We start from the raw sequence: 25,899 nt of genomic DNA, 5'->3' as shown, positions 1-25,899 counted from the left end.
GGCCCGTTGCACAAAATTCATGCATGGGTGTGGTCCCTAGGCATGGCTGGCAATTGAAGGGCAAGAGTCTGATGTGGAAGGGCAGGTCCCAGGTGACCTTTCTGGACTCTGGGTAGCACCTGGGGCCCCGGGCCCCCATGCACCCTGCTCTGCCTGAGTCATGGCGCCTGAGTCCCCACGCGGAAATGTGGTGAGCATGGCTGGACACCACTGGCAAGGGCATAGCATGGGCCTCTGGGCTGCCCAGGGACACTGCATGGAAGCCGAGTGGGCAGTACGCTCTCTCCTGGCTGGCCTCACAGATCAGCTCCTGCTCAAACCCACGGGAGCCTGATCAGCTCTGCTGTCCTGCTGGCTAAGGCCCTAACCAGTTTGGCTCAGTGTATAGAGTGTAGGTCTGCAGACTGAAGGGTCCTGGGTTCGATTCTGGTCAAGAGCATGTACCCTGGTTGTGGGCACATCCCCAGTAGGGGGTGTACAAGAGGCAGCTGGTCGATATTTCTCTCTTATCAATGTTTCTGGCTCGTTATCCCTTTCCCTTCCTCTCTTTAAAAATTTAAAAATATATATATTTTTAAAAAAGACTATGGGCTGGTTTGGTACACAGGCCATTGTTTATGGATCACTGGTCTAGACCAATGGTCTGGTAAAATTGATGGGATAAAAATTTCTACCTTCAGAATCATAGAAGTTAATTCATTGGGTATTATTTCTGACATAGCAAAGAAATAGTAATTTAAAGTTAACACCATTTAGTTCTTTAGGTAAAAAGAAATGCTTAAACACTCTACAAATACAAACAGGTTATAGGAAAAGAAATCTATTAATGGTAACATGCAATAATCACTTTTCTGGGGGACCTTAGCTTTTTCTATGGCTTTGGCAAAACCCTTTCTGGAAATCTGACCCACATTTATATCTTCTGACCTCAGCTATATCTATAGATAAATTTCAAATGCATACCTGGATGTTTTTAATTGGCCACCCTGCTGTCACCTCTAATGCACAGTATACAAAATACACTCTCTAAAATCAGCTCTAGTTTCAGATCTAAGAATTTCCATCAATATGTAGTAACTATTCTCAAACTAAAAATATTGGTGTTTAAGAATCAAATCTTTGACTTGCTTATTCATATTTCTGCCACTCTCACCTGCCACTAAGTCCTAAAATTACTTTATTGTATGTTGAAAGTCCATTTATTTTTTGCCCATTCCCACCACTGTGGCTCCTGAGACCCTATTGCTTCATTTTTGCATTGCTACAATAGTGTACTAGCTGGCATCCAGATCTATGTGTCTTATCCTCCTAAATTATTCCCTACACGCTGACAGATAAAACACGGCTTTCATCAGGTGCTTCCTTACTGAACAAAGCCTAAAATACTGGTCCTGACATTTATAGCCTTCTACAAAATCACCCCGGGCTCCAGCTTGTCTTCAGAGCTTCAATTACCCACTTTTTAAGAACATATTTAATGTTTTTATTTTTCATACCTCAAATGCTTAGCTTACAGAATTGACCTTATTTTGTATCCCCCACCCCCTTTCTGCTAATTCTAATATTACGGTCTCAGCTTACCATTTAGTTCTTTCTTAAGCTCTTTAGCTTCAAATTATGGGTTTTGCAATGGATCAGCCTTTAATTCCTACCTGTTGGATAATGCTACCTGTGACACCGCTTCCCTAACCCAATGTAAGCCCCCCCACCCCGCCTTGAACATCTTCATTCTTTCCCTACACTCATGGCTCTTGCTACACAGTCTTCTGAATGCACTGAGTTGAATGAGGGACTGGAATGAGGTAATATGGTGTACAGAGAGGACAGGGTGCAGTTTCTCTCTAGTCTTTCCTGACTGATGCTAATCCTTACTACCCACTTCCTTTAATCATTAAAAATTAGCACAAGTTGGCACTTCTTAAGTCTGACCAGATAAAAACAAAGGTGAAAATAGCAAGAATGTGGTAGGTGAATCATGCAGAATCCTAAAAACAGCTATGACCATCAAAAGAAGAAAATGTTGCCAGTATTTCATTAGCAAAATATATTTTTACACTCTTGATTTTCCCCATTTCATGTTTCTGTATGAACATAGGTTCTAAGAAAAAAATAGTTAATTTCCCAAGCAACAGAGATTACCTTCATATGGAGTTTAAGAGGGCTCTTAGTATATGCAGAAATGATGTTTCTTTTCAGATAGCCTGGGCATAGAAAAGGTTGCCAAGATAAGAGTAAGTCATCTGACAAGTATTCCAAGATTAGAAGTCATTGTTTAAGTGCAGACAGAGGAAGAGGAACCAGCAAGAGGAAAGCAAGAATGAAACAATCAGAAAAGCATGGGGGAAGCCAAATACTCCTTTTCATGTGTGAGTGGATGTGAGTGGGTCACCATATTAGGTACTACAAAGCAATCAGCCTCCTGAAATAAAGAATGAACTGGTATTTTCAGATTTGGAGATAACAAGATTACCAATCACAGACAGAGCAGTTCTCATACAGACTTCATGTCAAAGCTACAAAAGACCCATGTTAATATCGTTGCTTTCATGCCAGCTATGACCCAGGTGCACATCCACTGGGGCCATAATGAACGAGAAGGGGGGAGGATTTAACATTTAATGGAGACTTGACATGTGCAAAGTGATCTGAGGAGCATTATGTTCTCAGCCTCAGAGGGAAGAAATAAACGAACAAGGTTCTGCAGTTGTTGAGTAAAAGAGTCTGGAACTGAAGCTGTTTTCACACTTGTGCTGCTGCCACCATATCTCATATTTCCTCCAGTGGTAGACTGTAAATATATGGGCTGTTTTACCTAATCTCAATTCACACACTTGGATCCCTGAATATTAACTGTGCATAGATTGCAAAATATGAATATTGGGATAATCCTAGAAGATCATTTCATCCAATCTTCTCTTCTTTCTTTTTTTTCCATTTAAATAGATGAAGACCCAGATATGTGAAGTAATGAATAAGACTTGCAGTGTATTAGTGAAAGAACAAGGACTAAATATTGTGTTTCCTGATTCCCAAACTCATACCTGTTTTCATTATAAACTCTATGTAGGGCCCAAATTACATGCAAATGTGTGCTTGAATAACCATTATTGCTTGTCTCATTTTCGGTTCTTATAAGTGTATTTCTAGTATCATGTGAGCTCACTCATCTAAGGGAAATGATGAACAGTATAGACTGATGAACAAGAACAGCATCGATCAGGATCAGATTGTCGGACCCCAGAGGGAAGGTAGAGGAGGGTGGGATAGGGAAGAGAGATCAACCAAAGGACTTATGTGCATGCATATGAGCCTAAGCAGTGGTCACAGACAGTAAGGGGGTGGGAACATGTGTGGGGGGGAGGGTTTGGGATGGGAATAGGGGGGCATGAGGACAAATATGTGATACTTTAATTAATAAATTAAAAAATAAAATAAAAATAAACAAGAAAAAAATGTGTGCTTGATTCAAGGAGGAATTAGGAGGGCATGACAAGAAAACCTCATATCACCCAATTTCTCAATGAATGAGTTGAAATGAGAATGACTTTCAATTCTATTAATAAATACCTAAATCTCTATAACTGTAAAGGAGATGGTTATTTTTTAGTTAAAGCTGATGGTGGAGGATACATAATGAAAAGTAAACATATAAAATAAATTTCTAAAAGTCCATAGTTGGTCATTTTATTTGTAAACTAAATTTTATATTTCAAATAAAGACTTCTAAAATGATGGTTATATAAATAGAAGACTTTTATAAAGAAGTAGCAGGGTTTTTTTGTTTTGTTTGTTTTTCGTTTTTTCTAAATTAGGGAAGCAATCTTCTTACTGCAAAGAAAATGGGCTCCAGATCACAGCAGCAAAGGCTGGAATTCTATTCTGTATGTTTGGACTTTTGCATCATCAAATATATAACAACGAATGAGGGATCAAAATATGTCTTTATGAATGAAAGAGAGGTGGTATCAATGTTTTCAATTGCATATTCAACTACATTTTAAGTATGTAGGAGTTACATGCATAAATAACAAGTCCAAAGCTTTGAATGTCCGTATTATTCATAATACCCAGTAAATAACATTGGCAAGTTGGAAACATTTCCATCACTCATTTCTTCAGGATTCCACGTGATCTAGCAGTGCAGCCAGACTGCTGTCCACAAATGGCAGGTTGAAGTACATAAACCTGCCTTTTAAATATCTGTACTGCATTATGAACAAAATTGGAGATTGCCCTGGCAATGTTAGGGATGTCATTGCTGGGAATTTCTGGGAAGCTTAACCAATTATATTACATTGCATGCAGATGGGCAAGGATACAAAGGACCTTATTGTGAAGGTGACAAGCAAAAGTATTATGGAAGACCACCGTCCCCAAACAAACCACCACAACAAACATCAAGCTGCAGTGTACAATCTGTGGCATAACCCTCTCAAAAGCTTCATCTGATTGTCTTCTAGACATCAGCAAGGGAAAAATTCAAGCAGAGGAATTATAGGCTAAGGCCAAAGAATAAAGGGCACAATTTAAAAAGACACGTTTCTGTGCTATGTAGAATGAGTAGTAAGCAGATGCATGCCTGCTCTGCTCCATTGGCCAAGCATGGCACCAAATGACAAACTCATCAAACTTGTGGGTAGGTTAGAGATGTTGGATAAATGAAAAGCAAATCAGCTGTGGAACGAGGCCTCCCACCTCTGGCTTGTCGTCCGGGGCCACAGCCCTCCTGTGCTCCGGGGCTGTCCTGCTGCACACTCCAAGGGACCAGCTGGCACCTGCGCCATTTGTGCGTCTTCCACCTACAAGAAAGGACAAGAAACCTCATGAAGAAGAAGCAAAAATGCCAGGCCAATCAGGGACATGGCGACATGGAAGCATGACTGCAAGGAGGAATTTATTTGATGATGCTCAGCCCTATCTATCTGTAATGTAAGTCTCCAAGGTATATTATAAAAAGGCAGCATTAAACAGAGCAGTACTTTCTATGGTAGTGGAGACACAGTTCAACATGGCCAAGTTTTATAAGAATAAACTCTATAGAAAGCATTTAGCTTTCTTAATGATTGGAACTGCCAGCGGATGTGCCAGATGGTACCAGAGTGGTGCATTCTGTTTAGCAGAGGTGTGTTTATTTTATATTCAGGTTATATTATAAAACTGCATTCATGGTGTGAGCCTTTTCTATGGTGTTCTTTTGGTTAGTGTTGTAGCAACAATTCAGAGACTGCAATTATAATGCACTTTACAGAAACAAATCCGCCAAATAAATACATTTGGTCTAATTCAGGCGTCTTCAAACTACGGCCCGCGGGCCACATGCGGCCCGCAGAGGAGTCTGATCCGGTCCGCCAGGGTTTTTGGGCAGTGAGCGCAGCCGAGGTGTTACAGTAGGAATTAGTAGTTCATATAGTCCGGCCCTCCAGCTCTCTGAGGGACCGTGATCTGGCCCCCACTTTAAAAAGTTTGAGGACCCCTGGATTGATGTGAGTGTTCACCGTCTAAACATGCAATTATTCTATTTTTCAAAATTATTATTATTATTTGTTAGAACTAAATACAGATAAATGAAGATGGCAGATCTGCCATCAATTTCACCCTAAATTGCTATTTTGTGATCACACATTCCATCAATGGATGCCATAATATTTCATTTGTTGTCAAGATTGCAATTATATGCCGCATTGTTTCTTAGGTCTATATATCCTTTTCATAATTCTGAAGAAAAATTTCTCCAATAATTGTCAGAATGATGATATATAACATTAATAATCTTATTTTTCTTTGAGGTGGCCAGAATAGAACCAATATCTCACTAGCATCCCTGAAATAAAGATATCACTTTGTGAGCAAGGATGTCAGCATTTGGGAGGAACAGCTGCTTAGACTAAATTCCTCTCAGTGAAAAAGAATTGCTTCCTAAAACATATATTTACGTAATTATTAACAGGTTCTCTGCATTCCTTAGAGTTTACGTCAACACATAAAGTTTTCCCAAACTCCTGGAGCTAAGAATACAGCATGGGGATTTATGTAATTGTCTCTGGAGCTTATTTCAGCAGGTGAGCAGCTCTTTCAAAAGGCTAGCGATGGCACATACGGGCTATAAACATCCCGAACTTCACTGAGCCTGCAGGATAGCATTGGACTTGAAGCATTTTGCTCAATGCATTGGTCACAGTGCTCTTTCTATTACCCTCTTACCTGTAGCTTTGGCACACTTGAGGGGCCTCGCAGGCCTTCTCTTCATAGAGAGGATCAGTGCAGTCCCTGCCTCCATTGGCTGGCAGCTGGATGATGACCCGGTGCCGAGACTGCTTCTTGACTCCGGAATTCCCTAGAATGAGGCAGCTTTTTAACCTCTGTACTCTGCACTGATAAAAGACTCTCCAAATCCCATCCTGTGTGAAGAAGGCACATGGCCTCTAGCTACACGTGCTTTGACATCCCTGAATGAGAGGATGCATCTAGCCTAATCATTTCCTAAATTCTCCCCAAGACTGCTTATATCGAAAACCCAATCAATTTCTATTTAAAAATGGGAAGAATGAGGAAAACAGTTCCATAGTCAACGAGGCTACCCAATGCACAGTTGCAAAGTAATTGCTCTTTTGTATGTTCCTTGCCCCTTGAGAAATATGACAGCTCTAATTAATTTATTTTTCTCTACCTTAAGTTTATTTTCATGCCATTTCACATAGCCCTGTTTACCACATGGGACTCATACACATGTAATGAATCCTTCTTAGGAGAATATATTCCAGATTTTAATGAGAAATTTTATTTCTTTGTTATTCACTTAATTTGAAATGCATAACTCATAAATTATTCTAGTCATTTATTATTCATGTTAAACAGTCTAAGATCTTCAATTCAGGTCACACTTTAACATCAGGGCTGTATGTAGTGAAATGAAAGTCACTTCCTGGAGGCAGAATTTTTAGAGAAGCATTTGAAATAGTGGTCATTACTCTAAGTAAATAACTCCAAATGATGTTAAAAAAGCCAAAGGAAATAAGATTTATTTATAATGAAGAGATAAACTTGAAAGTATTATCTCAAAATTTTTTTAGAATTAGAAACAAATGATTATAAGAATTGCCAACTTTAATAAAAATATATTCCAACTTACAATAAATACACTTTAGAGATGAATAGCTGCATGGCACAATTTCACTTAGGAAAGAATACCCTAGAGAATTATTTTAATGGAGTTGGCACAATGCATTTAAATTTTTTGTAAGATCATTAAGTACTTAATGTGTAGACCACAGGAACAGAGAAATTCAGAAGAGTTAGCAGCCCTGAACAATGAAAGCTTAACCAGAAATGAGATGAAACATTCTTCAAGTTATTATGTTAGTAGAAAAATATGATTTGACAATTAGAGCTTTATGATAATGAAATATCCTTTCTCATGAAGTTAAGGTATCCCTCAATGTGGTCTGGACAACTGACTCCCAGCAATGTGGATTGAAGATTCCCGTGTTAGATGTGAGAATGGACCAAATTAGTGACCCCTGAGTGGCTGACTGCATAGGATAATTTCCTTAAAAAGACAAAAACAAAACCATGTCTCGAAATTTTTTTGCAGCTGAGTTTAAAAGTCTGATTTTTTACAAAGCTTGCCAGGGAACTGTGATGAATACCCAGGCTATTCTACTAGAATAGCTGAAACTGGTTTGGCTCAGTGGATAGAGCGTCGGTCTGTGGACTGAAAGGTCCCGGGTTCGATTCCGGTCAAGGGCCTGTACACTGGTTGTGGGCACATCCCCAGTAGGGGGCGTGTAGGAGGCAGCTGATCGATGACTCTCATTGATGTTTCTAGCTATCTCTCTCCCTTCCTCTCTTTGAAAAATCAATAAAATATATATATTTTTAAAAAGATCTACTAGAATAGACAACCTTATGTGCCTTGTCCCAATTTCAGATTGTATGGTTCATGTGTAACTTTTTAGGATTATCCCTATTGTGAGGGAAACCTGTACGCTTAATGATTATATTAACTATATTAGTAAATAACTGGAATACTACAGGTAATGGAGTAGGGAATAAGGGAGTGGAGGTAGTGAGTCGCAGAAAACTCAAGTATTTGAAAATGCTGTCATGGATGTTTTTAGTTTAACAGTAGTGGTTGGAATGCTAGCTCCAACTTTTACACATTAAAAATCTGTTATCAAAGGAAAGATCTAAAAAATGCCAATAGGACTTTTAATAAAATTGTTAATGTAGTCTTCATCCATTTTTATTGTCCGATGAATCCCATTTTTAAGGCCCAGGTGAGAGATTCCTCTAATAATTTAGAGCTTGGAAAAATTTTGTTTCCCCTGACAATCAGTTAAGAATCAACAGTGCTTCTATTTTTGGCTTTGTTCACCAGAATCTCAGAGCTAATTTTCTTCTCAATTGCAGTAGCTTACCTTAATTCTAACTTCATAGTATAATTTTTCTCTTCTTCTCTCATTTACTACTTGACTCCATCCTTTTACACTTTCTATTATTATTTTTGTTTATAATCTGTTGTTAACCTTCTTAAAAGAGTATACACACTAAATGACCATTCTTATCATTTGTTTAGTATTGGGGGAAGGAAGGAGGTTTTGTTTTATAACAGGGGAAAAGGGGGAAAGAATACAGAGGAGTAGGTCTTTTGCTTCCCATTCTTCAACCCTCTCAACCTGCAGATAGACAATAGCCATGGAGTTGGGAACAAGGGATCCAGACAAAGCAGGTGACTATGAGTTCAGCATCAGGGGCACCTTACAGACTGAAGCTTTGGGCCAAAAACCCCTAGCTGTCACCTGGGAAATAGGTAAGGCTGTTCAGATTGGGGAGGCAGCAATCAAATGTTATGGTCTCATTTTTACTTGAAAGCAAAAACGTCACCTAATGTACAACTCTGAAATATTCTAGGGCCTTCTCAACACAACCACGATAGTCCGTACTTAATGTATAAGACTACGATAACTGTTTCTCACTTCCATAATTGATTCCATCTTGGCAATCTATTTATTCTTATAAAAAGTTCAAATACCTTAACCTTGTGCAGCCCATGGGGACAGAGATTGTGACCTGATTCATGTGAAACATTTCAAAGCCATAACATGTAGAGAGGAAGTTTAATGGGGTTACACAGGAAGTGCCATGACATCCATGTTTCTACCCATGGCTTCATTTCTTCTCAGCTCTCAGTTAAGAAATTACTTGTGTGCTCAAACAGCTCTGTAAGCTCACCCAGGTTATAGAGCTCTCAGATCAAAGTACAGACAAAAGGAGAGCTATGGCACACAATAAAAAGAAGAAAATAAAAAAAGGATCTCCACTAATAATTTGAGCTGACAAACTGAAATTTTACAATCTTCATAATTTCCTATATGTACTTATAGCCAGCTTACTATATGTGTTTTAATACACATATATAGTTTCCATTTATCTTTGTGTTTTAGCTCCCAGAACAACAGTTATACATAGCAAGGACTTAATAAATATTTGCTGAATGAGAAAACACACTAATTTCATTTCTTCTCAACTGGATTATTAACAAGTTCTATTTCTCTTATTCATTTCCTTATAGTAGTAAAAACTTGGGGACTAAGCCTGCACATTGAGGATTAATAAAAAACAAGGTATCATTTTGTCTATTGGAAATAAGGAGCCTGGGGGAAATAAAGGAATATTCCTGTGATGTTTATACTGGAAAATACCTTTGTAGGATAAGAATAGGATAAAAAATGAATTACATATTCAGAAAACAATTATGTGATGATGGGATACATAGATTCAGAGGGTAATGTACTCTCTCACACAGTTACAGCACTTTTCAGATGCTTTAAGACATTCAAGGTGAATTTCACTGGAGAAATAACTTGAGGGAAGAATTTAAAAGGCAGGCAAAACTAAGAGCTGTTAAGCTGGAAGTGGGAGGAATAGCAGGATGGAGGAGCACAGTGGTAAGAAACTGGAAAAGAAATGTTTCATTCAGAAGCAAAATGTAAAGGTATTTTTCCTATCTTTGGGGTAATTTTAGGGCAGTAGTGGTTAAAGGCACCAGGTAGAATAGATGTTTCTGCAATATCCCTTCTAGCTCTCAATTCAATAAATGTAGTGTGAATTGGGGGAGTGAATAGAATTTAAGCAGCAAATGTATTATTTTGTCAAAAAATAATGATATTTTAAAGAATGGAGCTCCAAATAATTTATATGTATAAATGGTTTCTATTTTTAAAAACTAACCCTTTGTAAAGTTTATGAAAATTTTAGAAAAGTTAACAAGTGCACTGCTTTAAGTACTCTACTCAATTTCTGGTCTTTATTGCATTCAAGATATATCTTGAGAGAGGGCTGAACAGCATTTCAAATAATTCTTTTTCTTCTTGCTGGGATACTACATTATTCTGTTCCATTTTCTGCTATACTAAAGCATAATTTTACCTCTTTAAATTACTTTTTAAAAGGAGGTTAGCTCCACACGTTCATTAATTCAAAACTCTTATAAACTTTAGACTTCACCTGCATAACTAACTTTAAAAGAACCACCCACCCCGGAATTAATTTCCTGTGGCTGTTATCTATCCTTGAACATTCAACTTGTTTGCGCTTTTTAATTCTGTGAGAAAGTCAGTGCAATTTCAACAAAACCTTGGACCATTCCCATTTCATACCAAATAAAGAAAAACTAACCACACGCTATGCTTTATTTTCCTTATAACAAAAGGCTAGTTTTCTAACACCACTGTATCGTTCTTCTCAGTGACAGCAATCTATGGGCTCTACAGACAAGGCTTCTCCAGGAAACAAAGCATCTTGGCACTGCTGTCCAACAGCAAGCCTCTCCTCCCCCCGAATCTTTATTTCCTCAACACACAATTGCAGTTCTTCCTTTTAAGTCTGAGTGCGGAGACTAAGGGTTTCTAAAAGCCTTTTGCTATAGGAGACTCAATCAGCATGCCGTAGAAATGCCAAACGGAATGGGCAGGGCTGACCTGCTCCTGGTGACATGACCTGTGCTCAAGCCTTTCTGAGTCTCTAGCTCCCAGAACAGCAGTGTTCTGAGCTGGCATTTCTGTACTCCTAACAGCTCCTCCCGGCCCCACCCCGCCAGGATCTCCAGGGGAGAATGGTATCAGAGTGGAAACATGCATCTTTATTTAGAGAAGCAACCTGCCCACCCCCAAGAGACCATGGCATCTCACATGCCCGTTACTCACAAGAAACTAGCACCCTCCTCCCCCTATCCCTACCTTGACCTCCCAAATGCCTTTTATCATCGCCTGGACCCACAGCACTATCTACATATATATCTGGATTTTCAATCTCTCATTCTTTTCCTTCCTCTAATACTTCCCTCACTCCAACTATTGGACCTCTTTCTTTTACTCCTTTGGGTTCGTATAATTGAATCTGAACAGAAACTACTTGGTGCCATGCTATTTCTTGTGATAAGTGGGATGGAAACTATGAGTACTGATAAGATCACTGTATATTCTTTTTGAAATATATAAAGCAGTGGCAGTATACATCTATACTAATAAAAGGGTAATATGCAAATTGGTCACAACGACCTCACAGTAACAACCAAACAGCAGGCTGCGTGGGGCAACAAGGCCAGCAGGGGTGTTGGCAAGGGACGACCAAACAACTGGCCAGCAGGCTGGCAGGGGGTCCAGAATCAGGGTGTCTGGGGCTATGCTCCCTTCAAGGCCTTCAGGGGAGGGTCCTTCCTAAATCTGCACCTTCTGGGGGCTCCTGGCCACATCTCTTCAATTTTCATGTGGGCCTTCCTCAATCCTCACAGAAAATCTCTCGCATAATCACATGTCTCTGCCCCACTGTTCACCAGCGCAGTTCCTGGTGATCAAGAGCACCCACCTCTCCGATCAGGTGCCCACTTTTGGGGGATCACATGCCCCTGGCACCCTATTCAGGTGCCTACTTTGGGCTGATCACATGCCCTGGCAAAATATTTAGATGCTCACTTCCAGATGTGCCCACTTCTGGCTGATTACATGCCCCTACTGATCTGTTCAGGTGCCCACTTCTGGGTGTGTCCACTTCTGTCTGATCACAGCCCCTTTCCCCAAGTTCTGAGTCCACTTCCAGCTGTAACCACTTCCAGATGATCATAAGCCCCGAACCCTGTTCACCTGCCCCCTCAGGATAGGACTACTTCCAGATGCTCACTTGCACCTGCCCCCTTCTCAGGTGCCCACTTGGTCTGATCATGTGGCCCTGCACCCCTGGACCCTGGTGGAGCCGCCTGTCAGCTGGGCTGAGTTGACTGGGAGGTGGGCCGCGGCAAGGGTTCACTGCTGTCCCTCTCTGAGCCTCAGTTTTGGCATCTAGAATCAGCATATAAACCAGTTGTTGGCTACTGTCAATCTGCCTGCTTCAAAAAGGGGAGCCCCTGACTGGACTCATTAGGGGAAAGGCCTGGCAGGTAAGGGCAAGACATTGGATTACTGTGCCTCATCCTACAGCCTGGGGCACAGAAACCTAAGGAGACCCTGTGCCAAGTCAACTGCACTTCCCACTATGCAGCCTGCCCTGGTGTGCCCACTGCACTGTCACTGCCTCAGTACCCCGGGGTGTACAGGGGTGGGGTGTGTGGGGGGGAAGAGATGGGGGGGAAGAGACAGGGCCCAGGCACACACACAGGGATGAATCTACCTGTGAGCCCCTGCTGTCCCAGGAACCCAGCCAAGCCCCTAGAGAAGGGTCAAGGAGATGTCAATTTCCTGAGGCTGCTGCTCCCATGAATACAGACTGGCTTAAAGAAACAGGAACACAGGCTTTCCCCGTTCTGGGTCCAGGGTGTCTGGGGCTGTGCTCCCCCCAAGGGCTTCTGAGGAGGGTCCTTCCTACTTCTTCAGCATCTGGGGCTCCTGCCCACATCCCTCCCATCTTCACGTGGGCCCGCCTCCATCCTCGCAGAACAACTCACATAATCACCTGACGCACCACCTCTCTTCACCTGCCCACTTCCTGGTGATCAAGAGCCCCTTCCTGTCCCTTCAGGTGCCCACTCTTGGCTGATCACATGATCCTACCATCCTGTTCCGGTGCCCACTTCCTGGTGTTCAAGAGCCCCCACCTGTCTGTTCAGTTGCCCACTTCCGGATGTGCCCTCTTCTGGCTACTTACATGCCCCTACTGACCTGTTCAGGTGCCCACTTCCAGCTGATCACATTCCTCTGGCCCCCTTCCCTGCAGGCTTAATCACCTTCAGCTTCCTTCTCTGCTAGGCTGATTGCCCCTTTACTGCTCTCCTCTGCAGGCCTCATGGTCCCCTAACTTCTTACTCCTCCTTGCTGGCCTTATGGGGCCCCTAACTGCTTGCTCCCCTGCGGTGGAATGTTCTCACCCATTAACTGTTTGCTCCTCTGCTCTGGCCAGATCTAGCCCCTATCTACTTATTCCCTGACACCATCCTGATCCTGCTCCCTCACCAGCCTGATCGCCCCTAAGTGCTTGCTCCCCTGCTGGCCTGATCACCCCTAACCACCTTTGCCTCGGAGGCTCCTGCCACCTAGGCTTTGTCTGGAAGGAAGTTGGAAGTCCGGAAGATATCTAGTCTACCTAGTCTAATTAGCATATAACCCTTTTATTACCGGCGTATAAGACGACCCCCCTAATTTTACAGTTAAAACATAGGCTTAGGCCTATATTCGCTGTATAAGACTACCCCCCACTTCAAAGAAAAGACTTAATTTGTCGTCAAGATCTGCAGGTGATTTTTGTGCAATTTTGGTCTTTTGCCCCCGATTTTCGGTTGACTTTTTTTCGGTTCAAAAGTCGTCTTATACGCCGGAAAATACGAGTATAGCTGTTAAATATAACAACACCTAGAATTCTTTCACTTTTACTTATATTGTAAAGTTTTAAGTCAGTTTTGACATAAAACTAATTCTTTTGGCAAAGCTATATTATTTTCTAGATAGAAGCCAACATTTTATGGGATTCATGTTAAACCAGGATTACACAACCCATGTAAGAATCACAAACATTGCTTAGTGAGAACTCAGCGGCGCTGGCAAGTGGTCTTCTAGGGGAAGTACCTCCAGAACCTGCAGATCATACCTTCTGCGCATGAGGAAGGGCACGTCGTCCAGTCGCTGTATGGGGTCACGATACAGTCCTTCCTACAAGGAAGCAGACAGGGCCTCACTGTTTCAGGCCGAAGGCTTTCAGGACACCTGGGGAAAACCAAAAGAAATCACTAAGTCTCCATGGTAATCCTGCAAACCAGGTAATTTAATATGGTTAGACTTTTCATTGCTAAAGTTGCTAAATCATCACCACTCTTAACTTCTAGCTTTGCTGTTGACAAGAATTATACAACTACATTCTTCCAAACCAGGCCCCAGTAAAGCATCTCAAAACAAGATGTGTGATTTTTAGTTATAGCAATTGTGTTTTCTAGGACAAAATGTAGTAATTAGACCATACTCCTTTATAATAATTTACCCATTAATAAATTTATATTTTCTAACATGCTTTTAAAAAAATGTGTGGAATTCCAATTACCAATGTAAGGACCCAATTTTACATCTTTGTATAACTAACTAGGCTTATTGTCAACTAGTAGCCCTGTGCACAAATCCATTCGCCAGTAGCTCTCTGCTCACTGCCCCACACTACTGTGTGTGTGTGTGTGTGTGTGTGTGTGTGTGTATGTGTATATATATATATATATATATATATATATATATACATACTTTAAATATATTTTATTTTATTGATTTTTTACAGAGAGGAAGGGAGAGAGATAAAAAGTTAGAAACATTGATGAGAGAGAAACATCAATCAGCTGCCTCCTGCACACCCCCTACTGGAGATGTGCCCACAACCGAGGTACATGCCCTTGACCAGAATTGAACCTGGGACCCTTCAGTCTGCAGGCCGAGGCTCTATACACTGAGTCAAACCGGTTTCAGCATGCCCCACCCTACTGTAGCTCCCCCCAACACCCCTCCTCCCTTCACAGCTTGCTGCCCTGCCCCTCCTGTAGCTCTCTGTCACCCACTTGTAGCTCACTGCCCCACCCAACTGCTGATCTGTGATCCGGGCATTAAGTGGTTGTTATTATGCTTCACAGCATAATGACCATTTGCATATTACATCTTTATTATATAGGATTATAGATTTTCAGGTTATTCTGCACTTTATTTTTACAAAAATGTATAGCATGACAAATTTATAATGGAGCCTATTTATACCCAATACATGCTAAAAAAAGAGTTGTATTTATAGCTATATATTTCATAATAAATAATAAAATAATAAAAGTGTATAAGTTATGATAATAAACAGTTTTTGCTTCATTCCTGCTTTCATTTAGTATCATTTTTCTTCCATTACCTTTTTAGTTTCAGATGATGGAATTTTAAAAAGTTTTGCCTAGCCAAAACATTAAATATTTGGTGTGACTCAGCAGTTTGGAGCATCATCCTGTACAGCAAAAGGACACAAGTTCAATCTTCAGTCAGAGCACATATGTAGTTCAATCCCCCATCGGGGTGTGAGCCGGAGGCAACTGATCAATGTTCCACTCTCTCTGTCTCCCTCTCCTTTCCACTTTCTCTAAACCCAATAAAAGCATGTCCTTGTGTGAGGAATAAAATAAAAATATTTAAACATTTTTTGTTACGATATTATTTTTTTGAAAAAAATATTTTTGGAGCTGATATATGTCTTAAATATACTGTCTTGTTTATTGTGTACTTACTGGATGACTTTTAAATTTCCCAACCCTTGTCTGCACCTTTACAATCTGAGTCTGGTATTGCTAATAGTCAAATGTTGTCTGTGAGCATTACCATTAGAAGACGTAATTTAAGACAACGGAATATAATAATATAATTCATGTAACTTAAAGTTATGATACCCAGAAAAAACCCTTTTAAGGTCATATAAATCATTAACAAATAAGCTAAGAATCACTGAAGAAATAAACCAAACAACCAGTAAAACTGTTGATGAAATAACTTGGGAAATTAGTGAAATATGGGGTTTAAAAATATTCCCCTGGGGAAAAGCCATTTTTTTTTTTTTGTAGGTTAAGATAGATTGTGTTTTAACAAGTAAGTTAATCAGGTTTTCAAAACTGAACTATGAGTGGGAAAAAAAAATCATTAATCTTTTTCCCATAATTTATTTCTAGCACCTTACTGATGCTTCATTTTTTATATAGCTTATAATTATTTATGTTACATTCAATTATTCAGATACATGTTTTCCTCTCTCACACAAGATTCAACATTTCAAAAAAAAAAAAATAAATCTCCCTGGTTTATGTTAAGAATAAGCTTGTGTTTTTCTAATTATGATTTCTATTCAAAGTCAGTGTATGACAAAGAAATTTAGCTGTGAACCACAGAAGTTAAAGTATTGATGCAATTGAGACTATAAATCACTGGAATTATAATTTAACCTTCATTCTTAACCAGGAAACATTATATGGCAAAATCCCACGTATAATCCTGTTCATTCTTTGGAACTATGAAATTATTGACTAGTAATTATCACTGGAAGCACACTTTTTCAACGAGGCAATTTTAGACCATGGGAGAGCATTACTCAATTGCATGCTCTTAAAATGTTAGCACTGAAAATCAGTGGAATTTATAATGTTATCATTGTCAACCTCCAAAATTTTGCTTTTGTTTGGATATATCCACAGCAAGATACTTGACTCACTGTGGAGAACAAAATTACTAACAACAAACCCATTCCGTGAACATACTAAGATAAATTATACAACCCAGATTACATCCAATAAAATAAATCCAGACTTCCTTTGGCAGGCAATTGGTTCAGTCATCGCACTTCTTCTCTCTTTTGTACTGTCTGTATTTTGTCTCTGTGGCTTAAATCAAGGAATTGATTTCCCCCCAAATCTTATTCAAGGTCAAATTAAACAGATGTGATAGGAGTTGAAGTTTGTTACTCAGAGGATAGGTGAGATCAATAGCATTGATTTTACCATTGCACAGTAATCTGTTTTATTAAGAGTTGAACACAAGGTTTCTATTTGCATTTCTGTTTCAAATGACTAGTGCTGAAAAGCGTTTATGGAGTGTAATCTAGCATTTAGGCATAAGGGCAATAACATTTTCTTTTGAATTTACAGTATTTGCTTACTTTTTCAGAACTGTAAGGGCAAAGTAAATCCATTTGATTTAACAAATCTATCCATGTATCCAGGTCACTGCATATAGGCTGCAAGGGCAAAGCGCATTTTTAATGGATTGCTGTGGTCCCACATGGGGCTCCAGGATACCCTCCCTACTGAATGATTTAATGACAGGAACCCAGAGGGCTTTTTCACACATATGCTGTACACATGTACTTCCATTGTTCAGCAAAATATTTTGTAGTTTGCTTAAGTGAGGAAACCATCAATAGCAACATTTGAGAGGAGATTAACTGTAAAATAGGAGCTTACTCTAGAAGTACAGCACAATAACCCTCTATCCTGTGCCATGACAGAACCCTCTGCAGTGAATGTTTCCACCTCTGTGCTTGTCCCAGCAAGACCCAGAATCCTCCAGGACTTAGGGTTTCTGCCCCTGCTGTTACTCTATTACATTTTAAAACACAGTACATTATTTTCCTTTGATAGATTCATCACAACTTTAGCATAATTTCTATTGATCCTTTGTAAACCATAACCGCAAGTGGGATGGTTTCTGTTTTGGACACATGGCAGTTAACTGGTTAAAATATTGGTTTGGAGCTACCTGGTAAGCATGTGAAATAATTTCTCAATTGGTCAACTCTTTTTGCCATATGTTTTCTAATTTCAAACTACATAAACAAAATATGGGGTGAAATATCCCTAATGTGTGGGATGCTGGCCAGGTAAAATAAACTGGTAAGGGGAGCCTTACAAATTCCTTGGGCTTTTTCATTGATCAGGTACATTATTTTCATTTCCCTGAAATACTAAAAAGTAGCTCAAATTTTTAAAAGAAAATTATTTTTAAGATTTATTACGTGCTTACATTGCACTATTTTTCTTCCATTAAATCTTTTCAGTAAACTCTGAAAACAGGCCACAGTCAGTTAATATTTAAGCAGCTGACCAATTATGAAATTTGGAACTCATGAAGCCATTTATACCAAAGCAAAACTTGACTGGTTTTACTTCTAATGTTTCACATGACTAAGATAGTTTGAATTTTAAAAGACCTGTGATATCTAAATCTCAAAAGATAAAGTTTCCCTTGAAAGGATTATATTTTTAGAATTGATTTATTAATTTTTCTCTAAGAATGATTAGCCCAGTTATGTCATGACTCATTTTTGCTTATATTTCTCACAAGGCACATATTCCAATTCTTTAGTTTTTAGGTTTTTTTTTTGTTTGTTTGTTTGTTTTTTTTGTCCTCCCCTTTAGCAAACTGTTCACCTTGTTATTACACTATTGGTAACCACAGTAAGAAACTTATCATAAAACTCATCCTCTCCCAAGACTCTCTCTTGGATGTAAATAGCTTCATTTAACAATTAAAAGACATAATCAGTTCAGCCTCAGTATTTTAAAATATATTTTCTAGGGGAAATGAAAGGCAGATCATAGAAGGTTACCACCCAATTAACCTAGATTGGCAGTCTCCGTAGCCTACCGGTGTATAGGAAGTCATGGATGACCTACACTGCTAGGACTTCGCTTCCTGTCATTATTGATCAGCCAGGCCTAGAGCAAGCACTTCTTTCATTGCCTCACCAGCTTCATAAGAGCAGAAAGTGCTACCATAAAACTGAAAGCAGGTATCACCCAGAAACATTTCTACAGAATTTATGGACCCCAGGGCACAAGACTCTGAAGCTGGTATAACTTTATCAGTGGCTGACGCTCAAAACAAACAAATCTTACTCTTGAGGGCAGATATGACAAGCATCGAAATGTTCTATTTCATGAGGCAAGTGAAGCCTGAGCCAATCCCCTGCGTGGCTGGCCACAGGATTTACGGTTGACATTCTAAAGCCCTTACTTTTTGGGTCCCACTTGGCCCACATTGACCCGCACACAGATGACTTTTCTTGTCTGCATGCCAACAGAGCAAGAGGCCTCCCTGTTCCAAGCTGCAGTTGTGTTGAAGGATGATACCGAGGTGTCCTCAATGCACTGGCCCCACGGACCCGTTTGCCAGTGATACACAGTGCAGGGATGCTCGTTACAGCTGCGCACCTCTTGCAAAGCACTGGTATTTGGACAGTGAGTTCCACCTATAAAAATGAACAATGTTAGCAGATTAGATATGGTGCCAACAGAAACTTTATCACTTCCTGTTTCTTGAAATTAACAATAACAATGACATCTGTTACTTATATATAGCACAAAGCATATGACCAGCACACTGTTAAGGCAAATTACCTATGAACCTTACTTTATTTGGTGTGGTGTGGTGTGGCTTAAAGCATAAAATATGTGCTGTACATGAACTCTGTTTTGGGGTCTTTATGGAGGACCTCAAAGAGAGAGAGGACAATGTTTTCCAGAGAAACCTATGTGATTGCTGACCAGAGGAAACATGGGCATTAAGACTCTGTGGATGGAGAAAACCAAGTGTGTTTTCAAAGGTTACCCCCCAAACCTAAAGTCTTAATTACAGCTTTTAAAGTTCTGCTTATTTTAATACGTTAGGCTATAGGGTGATTAGAAACAAGTTTTAAAATCAACTAATGCTTACTGATCTTCCATAGCATTACAGAAAAAGCCATACAGTAATGGTAATGTATTTCTTGAAATCTAAGATGTCATTGGTTGTGAAATATATTTCACTGTGTCCCAAAGAGAAATTAAATGATAATACAATGTTTTTTATCAACTCTAATTTTTATTGTATGCTTACTGAAATAACTTTGTATGACTTGTTTACATAGCTTTTAAGAAATTCACTCTTTATCATACATTAAAAGAGAAGGTATTCCTAAAAATTCTTTATATTCACAATCCAAATCTTTCTAGTCACTGTTTAACACACCCATTAAAGTTTGTGTTCTTCTAACAATCAGTCAGTATTATCTTTGTGGCAGCTGATGATGCAGGATTTCTTTAAAAAAGTGTTCCCTTGCAGTATTTCTTTCAGAATACTGGTACCCACCTTTAAGTTTTCATGCTGCTGCATTCTTAATGGCACCAGAAGACGCCATTGAAAAGTTTAAGCAAGCAATTGAGGAAGGACTTATATATATTGCCCATTCTCAATAGTCCTTTGTTGTTTTTGTTTGTTTGTTTTGGGCAGAAATATAATAGACTTGGTTAATGCCAGTTAAACTCACATGTATTATCAATGACAACAATGTTATAACTGCTGCTTGGCCACACTGGTTTTAAGATGCACCCACTGTAAGGAGGAGTAATTATAGCGATGACAAAGGGTAGAATAGAAATATCCTTTAATTAATAGAATATGATCTGGAGCTGTCATTATGGATCCTTTTTTATGTTTTAGCCCTATTGTATGTCCTAGCCCTAGAACTTTGTTAGTAGTGAGACTTAATTTTATACCCACTGACTCACAAGTTAAAAATCATAAAGTTGAAGAGTCCATACAGCTTAAATGATGGTGGCCACAGGAACAGCTAATGATTTATGGAGTCCAGTTTCTTGCCACTATGCTATTTATAATTCCAATTATGAAAATGAAAAGCAGAGCGTTGGAATAATGTACTGCTTAATTTATTTTCAATTTGAGCTATTAAAAAGTTATATAGCTTTTGGATTTCATCTCAGGAGCAGAAAATAACTGGTTGTTATTGTATAATGTTGCAAATCTTGGGTGTTCATCACAAATACTTATGATGGTAAATGAAATAATTTTGAATTTAATAAAAGGTGGATTTTTAGATATTAGGAAAGTGAGTTTTTTTTGTTATTTTAAATGTTTTATTGATTTTTTACAGAGAGGAAGGGAAAGAGACAGAGAGCTAGGAATGTCAATGAGAGAGAGACATCGACCAGCCGCCTCCTGCACTCCCCCTACAGCCGCCTCCTGCACACCCCCTACTGGGGATATACCCGCAACCAAGGTACATGCCCTTGACTGGAATCGAACCTGGGACCTTTCAGTCCCCAAGCCGATGCTCTATCCATTGAGCTAAACCAGTCTCGGCTGGAAAGCGAGTTTTTAAAAAGTGAAAAATAAAGAAGAAAAGGTGATTTGATACCTAGTGGCTTTAACATGGAAGATGATCTCAAAAGTTTGAGATTTGGGTAAAAGTCATAAACAAAAAATCAAATCCACACCCTGAGCTGATCTTCAGGTATCACCTTTCTTATGAGTAAGGACATTCCTGTATTCGGCAAATAAATCAACATATAATTTATGTGAGAATTTAACTGCAATTTAGAATCATTTATGCAGTGTCAAACATAGGAACAACATCAGAATAACCTGCATTAAACACATTTCATTATCGTCCCCCAGCTTCATGAAGGTGTAAACATCTGTCATAGTTCATATTCTGTCGTCCATCACAAAGCTCAGAGGCTTTGGCAGCCTACGGAAAGAAGTTTAAGATTTGAACAGAAATGAATCCTAAAACGTACTAATTGGGTAGGGAAGAAGTAAACAGTACTCTTATTACCCATTCCCCGAGGCTCTAGGTTTATCCAATCTTATCTCAGACAAATACATGCTAATTATAGACTCTATAGATAAACTATTTGAAACTATTTGAACCAATATTTAATAGCAAAATTACTGATCTATAATACAAAAATGTGTTTACAGATCTCATTTTTACTGTGAGGATACCAATGCTGCTCAAACTGTGATTTCGAAACCCTGAATTGTTTTTGACATCAGGTTTAACTTGGTTGGCTTTGAAAGACTGATAAAGAAAAAAACTTCCACCACCTCAGCATAACGTGGTGAGGAACTGCACGATGGCTGTTAAGTTTACAGACATAAAGGCTATTTATCCGCATGAAAACCACTCCAGCAGTTTTGGCCTGATGTCAGGCTCCTTGTTTAGATGAGCCTCAATGTGGTTTTAATTATAATGAGGATATGGCAATTTCGAAAGCGTGGCTTGGGATAATCAGTCACTGCAGCATTGTCATGTTGTTTTGGGAATAATTTTATGGTAGAAAAATTGATAGATTTGATACTCAATTTATTTATTATTCATGGGAAGATCTAATGCCAGACATCTGGGAATAAACATTATACAATAACAACCAGTTATTTCCTTTGTACTGTGGAAATTATAAAATGTCATCCCTGACAAAATTAGTGATGTGTATTTTAAAAAAACTCATACAAAAAAGTATATGCTTCATGCTTTCATGATTAGTTAGGCTTTCTGTCATTCCATTAAGGAGAGTTTAAAATACTTCAATGAGATTCTGTCAAATAAATAAACTTCCATGTTCATATAAAAAGACCTACTATATGCAACTGTTGTCTTAGAAATTAAAAAAAAAAAGTAACTTTTTCTCCCAATATCAAGTCCATAAAAGCTTTGTTAGGATATTTTTGGATACACATGTATTGAGTGCAACATGCAATGTTTATGTCCAATGAATCACAGGATAACTAGAGGGATTTGAAACAGAAACAGTTCCTGCTACTCTCAAGGATCTCCTACTGCAGTGGGGGACTAAGATAAACAAATATTAATGTTAAAAAGGTATCCTACTTAATAAAATAATAATATGCAAATTAACCATCACTCTGTTATACCCATAAGCCACACCCACCAGCTAATCAGAGCAAGTATGCAAATTAACCCAGTCAAGATGGCTGAGGCCACAGAGAATGCAGGAGGGAGGCTTGGGTTTCCCAGATGATGGAGGAAGCCAAGCTTTCCACACACCCTGGCCAGCCCAGGGCTCCACTTAATTGCAGGAGGTAAATAAATCCCCTGCCACCATGGAGCCAGCAGAAGGCTTGGTCCTGCTCCAGGCTACAAAGTTTCAATTGTAGAAGATAAATTCCAGATACCAGGGCCTCCACTTGGGTTGCCAGGGGCATGACCAGCCTGCAAACCACCTTGCCCAGGCGACCCCATGCCCCAAGGGAACCCCCACCCTGATCCGGGACACCCTTCAGGGAAAACCAGCCGACTCCCACCCATGCACCAGGCCTCTATCCTATGTAATAAAAGAGTAATATATAGATTGACCATCACTCCAACACACAAGCTGGCTGCCCACGTGGTCAAAGATCCTGACCCCATGTGGACACAAGGTGGCCACCACAAGAGAGCTAGCAGGGGAGGGCAGTTGGGAGGCACCTGGCCTTCAAGGGAAGGCAGTTGAGAGGGACCAGATCTGCAAGGGAGGGCAGTTGGAGGTGATCAAACCTAAAGCGGAGGGCAGTTAGGGGTGACCAAGCTGGAAGAGGAAAGCAGTTAGGGGTGACCAGGCTGGAAGAGGAGAGCAGTTAGGGGTGACCAGGCTGGAAGAGGAGAGCAGTTAGGGGTGACCAGGCTGGCAGAAGAGGGAAGTTGGGGGCAAACAGGCTAACAGGAGAGCAGTTAGACATCAATCAGGCTGGCAGGGGAGTGGTTAGGGGTGATCAGGCTGGCAGACAGAAGTGGTTAGAGACCATCAGGAAGGTAGGCAGGCAAGCAGTTGGGAGCCAGCAGTCCTAGATTGTGAGAGGGATGTCTGACTGCCCGTTTAGGCCCAATCCTGGCAGTCAAATATCCCTCAAGGGGTCCCAGATTAGAGAGGGTGCAGGATGGGCTGAGGGACACCCCTGCTCTCCCCCTCCCCCCCGGTTTAGTATAATTGAGATTTGGCAGTGTGAGATGTCATTAGTATTGGGGGCCTGAAAAACGCCTCAGGTAAAAGGCACTGAGGTGAGATTTGAAGGAATACGACTTGGACATTCAGAGTTCTGGGAAGGGTGAGAATTTTATTGAAACACAAGGAAAAATAAATAAAAGCAAAGGCACGCAGGCAGGTAGGTATGACCCTGGGAATTAGCAGTATTGATGCAGTCAATGAGAGTGCAGAGTTCACATGGGGAGGTAACTGGCCACAGGGATAAGAAAGTGCACTGGGCTTATGCTAAGGAGAGGTAGCTCCTGTGCTCTGAATGCGTGTTAAGATGCCTGTAGTTTTGCCTGCCGTTGCATCCATATTCCTTTGATCGCAGACCACCGCTGGGTGAAAAGCACATTGGCAGCGGCATGATTTCAGGGAACTGGAGGAGCATTAGCCACAGAGAACCTCAGGAGAGTCTGTTCAGCACCATCCCCCACTCCCTCCCTCTCCTTTTTTTCCTCGCAGAGAGAAGATTCCCCCCACATGGAGTCTTCATAAATCCTGTGTGGCTGTCCTGTAGGACAGGCTGCAGCTGAACTCTTTTTTCAGAGTCATTAGTGAGAGCATGAGGAAGCGGTGGCATTTATTTAGAAGTTGGAGTCCTGTGGGTTAGTACACATATAATGGATCCTGGGTTCTTCCAATTCCTCCAGGACATGTAAGTGCTCCCTGGCTCTCAGCACTAAAATCATTTAAGCTGTAAAAATTGAACAAGTTGAAATAGAAACAGTCCTCTCCTGAGTGGTGTACCCTAAAAAAATAGAATTATTCGAGGCTACTAATTATTTGAGAAAAAAAAATTAGTGTAATTGGATTTATCTGTTCTCTGCATGGATAAAGCAGGTATGAAGGCACACTAAAATTTGGCTGATGAAGTTACAACATCAAGTCATCCTGAACTTTGAAAAATATAAATATTAACTCATTTCTGGCTCTGTATGAATAATTAACTTTACAATGAGAATGAACAGATTTTGCTTATTATACTTAGGGGAAAAACACTTTGAAAATTATTTTTCTTGCCGAAACTGGTTTGGCTCAGCGGTACAGCGTTGGTCTGCGGACTGAAAGGTCCCAGGTTCGATTCCGGTCAAGGGCATGTACATTGGTTGCGGGCACATCCCCAGTAGGGGGTGTGCAAGAGGCAGCTGGTCGGTGTTTCTCTCTCATCGATGTTTCTAGCTCTCTATCTCTCTCCCTTCCTCTCTGTAAAAAATCAATAAAATATATATTAGAAAAAAAAAGAAAATTATTTTTCTTTTATAGACCGCTTATTTTTAAGGATCTGCAGCATGGGTTCAAAAAGTTAAGGAGGCTGTAAGTCTAACATCAACTTAAAACTTTTTAATACAAATTCAACCTATTGCTATTTATATGAAAAATATCAAGGATTTACATCTTAAATGATTGCTTCCTTTAGAACTTCCAACATATTTTAAAGTAGCTTTTGGGACTATAGTTTACACAACAGAAGGAAGTGGGGTTTTCTTACGTTAAGGTATCATATAATGTTAAAAGTGAATTACAATTTTATTGAGCCAGAAGTCAAGATTTTGGAAGATACACACATGTACATGCACATGCACACCTGCCCACCCCCCACATGCATTTTATTTTTTAATTTGAGAAGAAATACTTTTAATTTCTCCCATATGTTAATTATCTCTAGTGACCATTGGTGATTTTGTTTCCAAAAGACATTTCAACATAGGCAGCATTTTATGACAATTTCTGTGTGTTGCCGATAATAGGTTACATAATGTTACCCAAAGTTGTAAGGTAAGCAATTATATTATTCAAATCATTTTTATTCTATTATTTTGGTGGTTTAATATTGAACCAACCTCAAAATTACAGGAAAATTAAAAGTATACTATCAATAATTTTTCCCTACCATCGGGGAAGAAGTTATTGAAACAATGCCCCACTGCTTCAATACTTCAGTGTGCATTTCCTGTAATAAGTACATTTTCCTACACATTAGCACATTCAGTATTCAAGACCAGGAAATTAATAACACTGAAACATTATTACCATCTAATCCTCAAACCCATTGAGATTTGCCACTGTCCTCAACTGTCCTTTTTATAGCAAAAGGACCTAGTTCAGAATCAATT

The 25,899-nt window shown here is 39.7% G+C and overlaps 1 protein-coding gene across 3 annotated transcripts in view; it reads right to left on the bottom strand.

The window, feature by feature from the left end:
- THSD7A (thrombospondin type 1 domain containing 7A) overlaps positions 1-25,899 on the bottom strand; it is a 299,368-nt gene that overhangs the window by 66,136 nt on the left and 207,333 nt on the right. For all 3 annotated transcript variants that reach the window (XR_006740961.1, XM_045578315.1, XM_036429312.2), the window contains exons 8-11: positions 18,993-19,227; positions 14,074-14,189; positions 6,202-6,334; positions 4,696-4,799 (exon numbers count right to left, since the gene is read on the bottom strand). Coding sequence is in view for 2 of the 3 variants with exons in the window: in XM_045578315.1 (XP_045434271.1) it covers positions 4,696-4,799; positions 6,202-6,334; positions 14,074-14,189; positions 18,993-19,227 (588 nt within the window). In the remaining variant the exon portion in view is untranslated. The remainder of the gene's footprint in view (positions 1-4,695; positions 4,800-6,201; positions 6,335-14,073; positions 14,190-18,992; positions 19,228-25,899) is intronic.

The sequence above is a fragment of the Pipistrellus kuhlii genome, unplaced genomic scaffold (assembly GCF_014108245.1).
Source record: "Pipistrellus kuhlii isolate mPipKuh1 unplaced genomic scaffold, mPipKuh1.p scaffold_m20_p_10, whole genome shotgun sequence".
Classification (NCBI taxonomy): domain Eukaryota; kingdom Metazoa; phylum Chordata; class Mammalia; order Chiroptera; family Vespertilionidae; genus Pipistrellus; species Pipistrellus kuhlii.
This window is presented reverse-complemented; position numbering and strand designations above follow the sequence as displayed.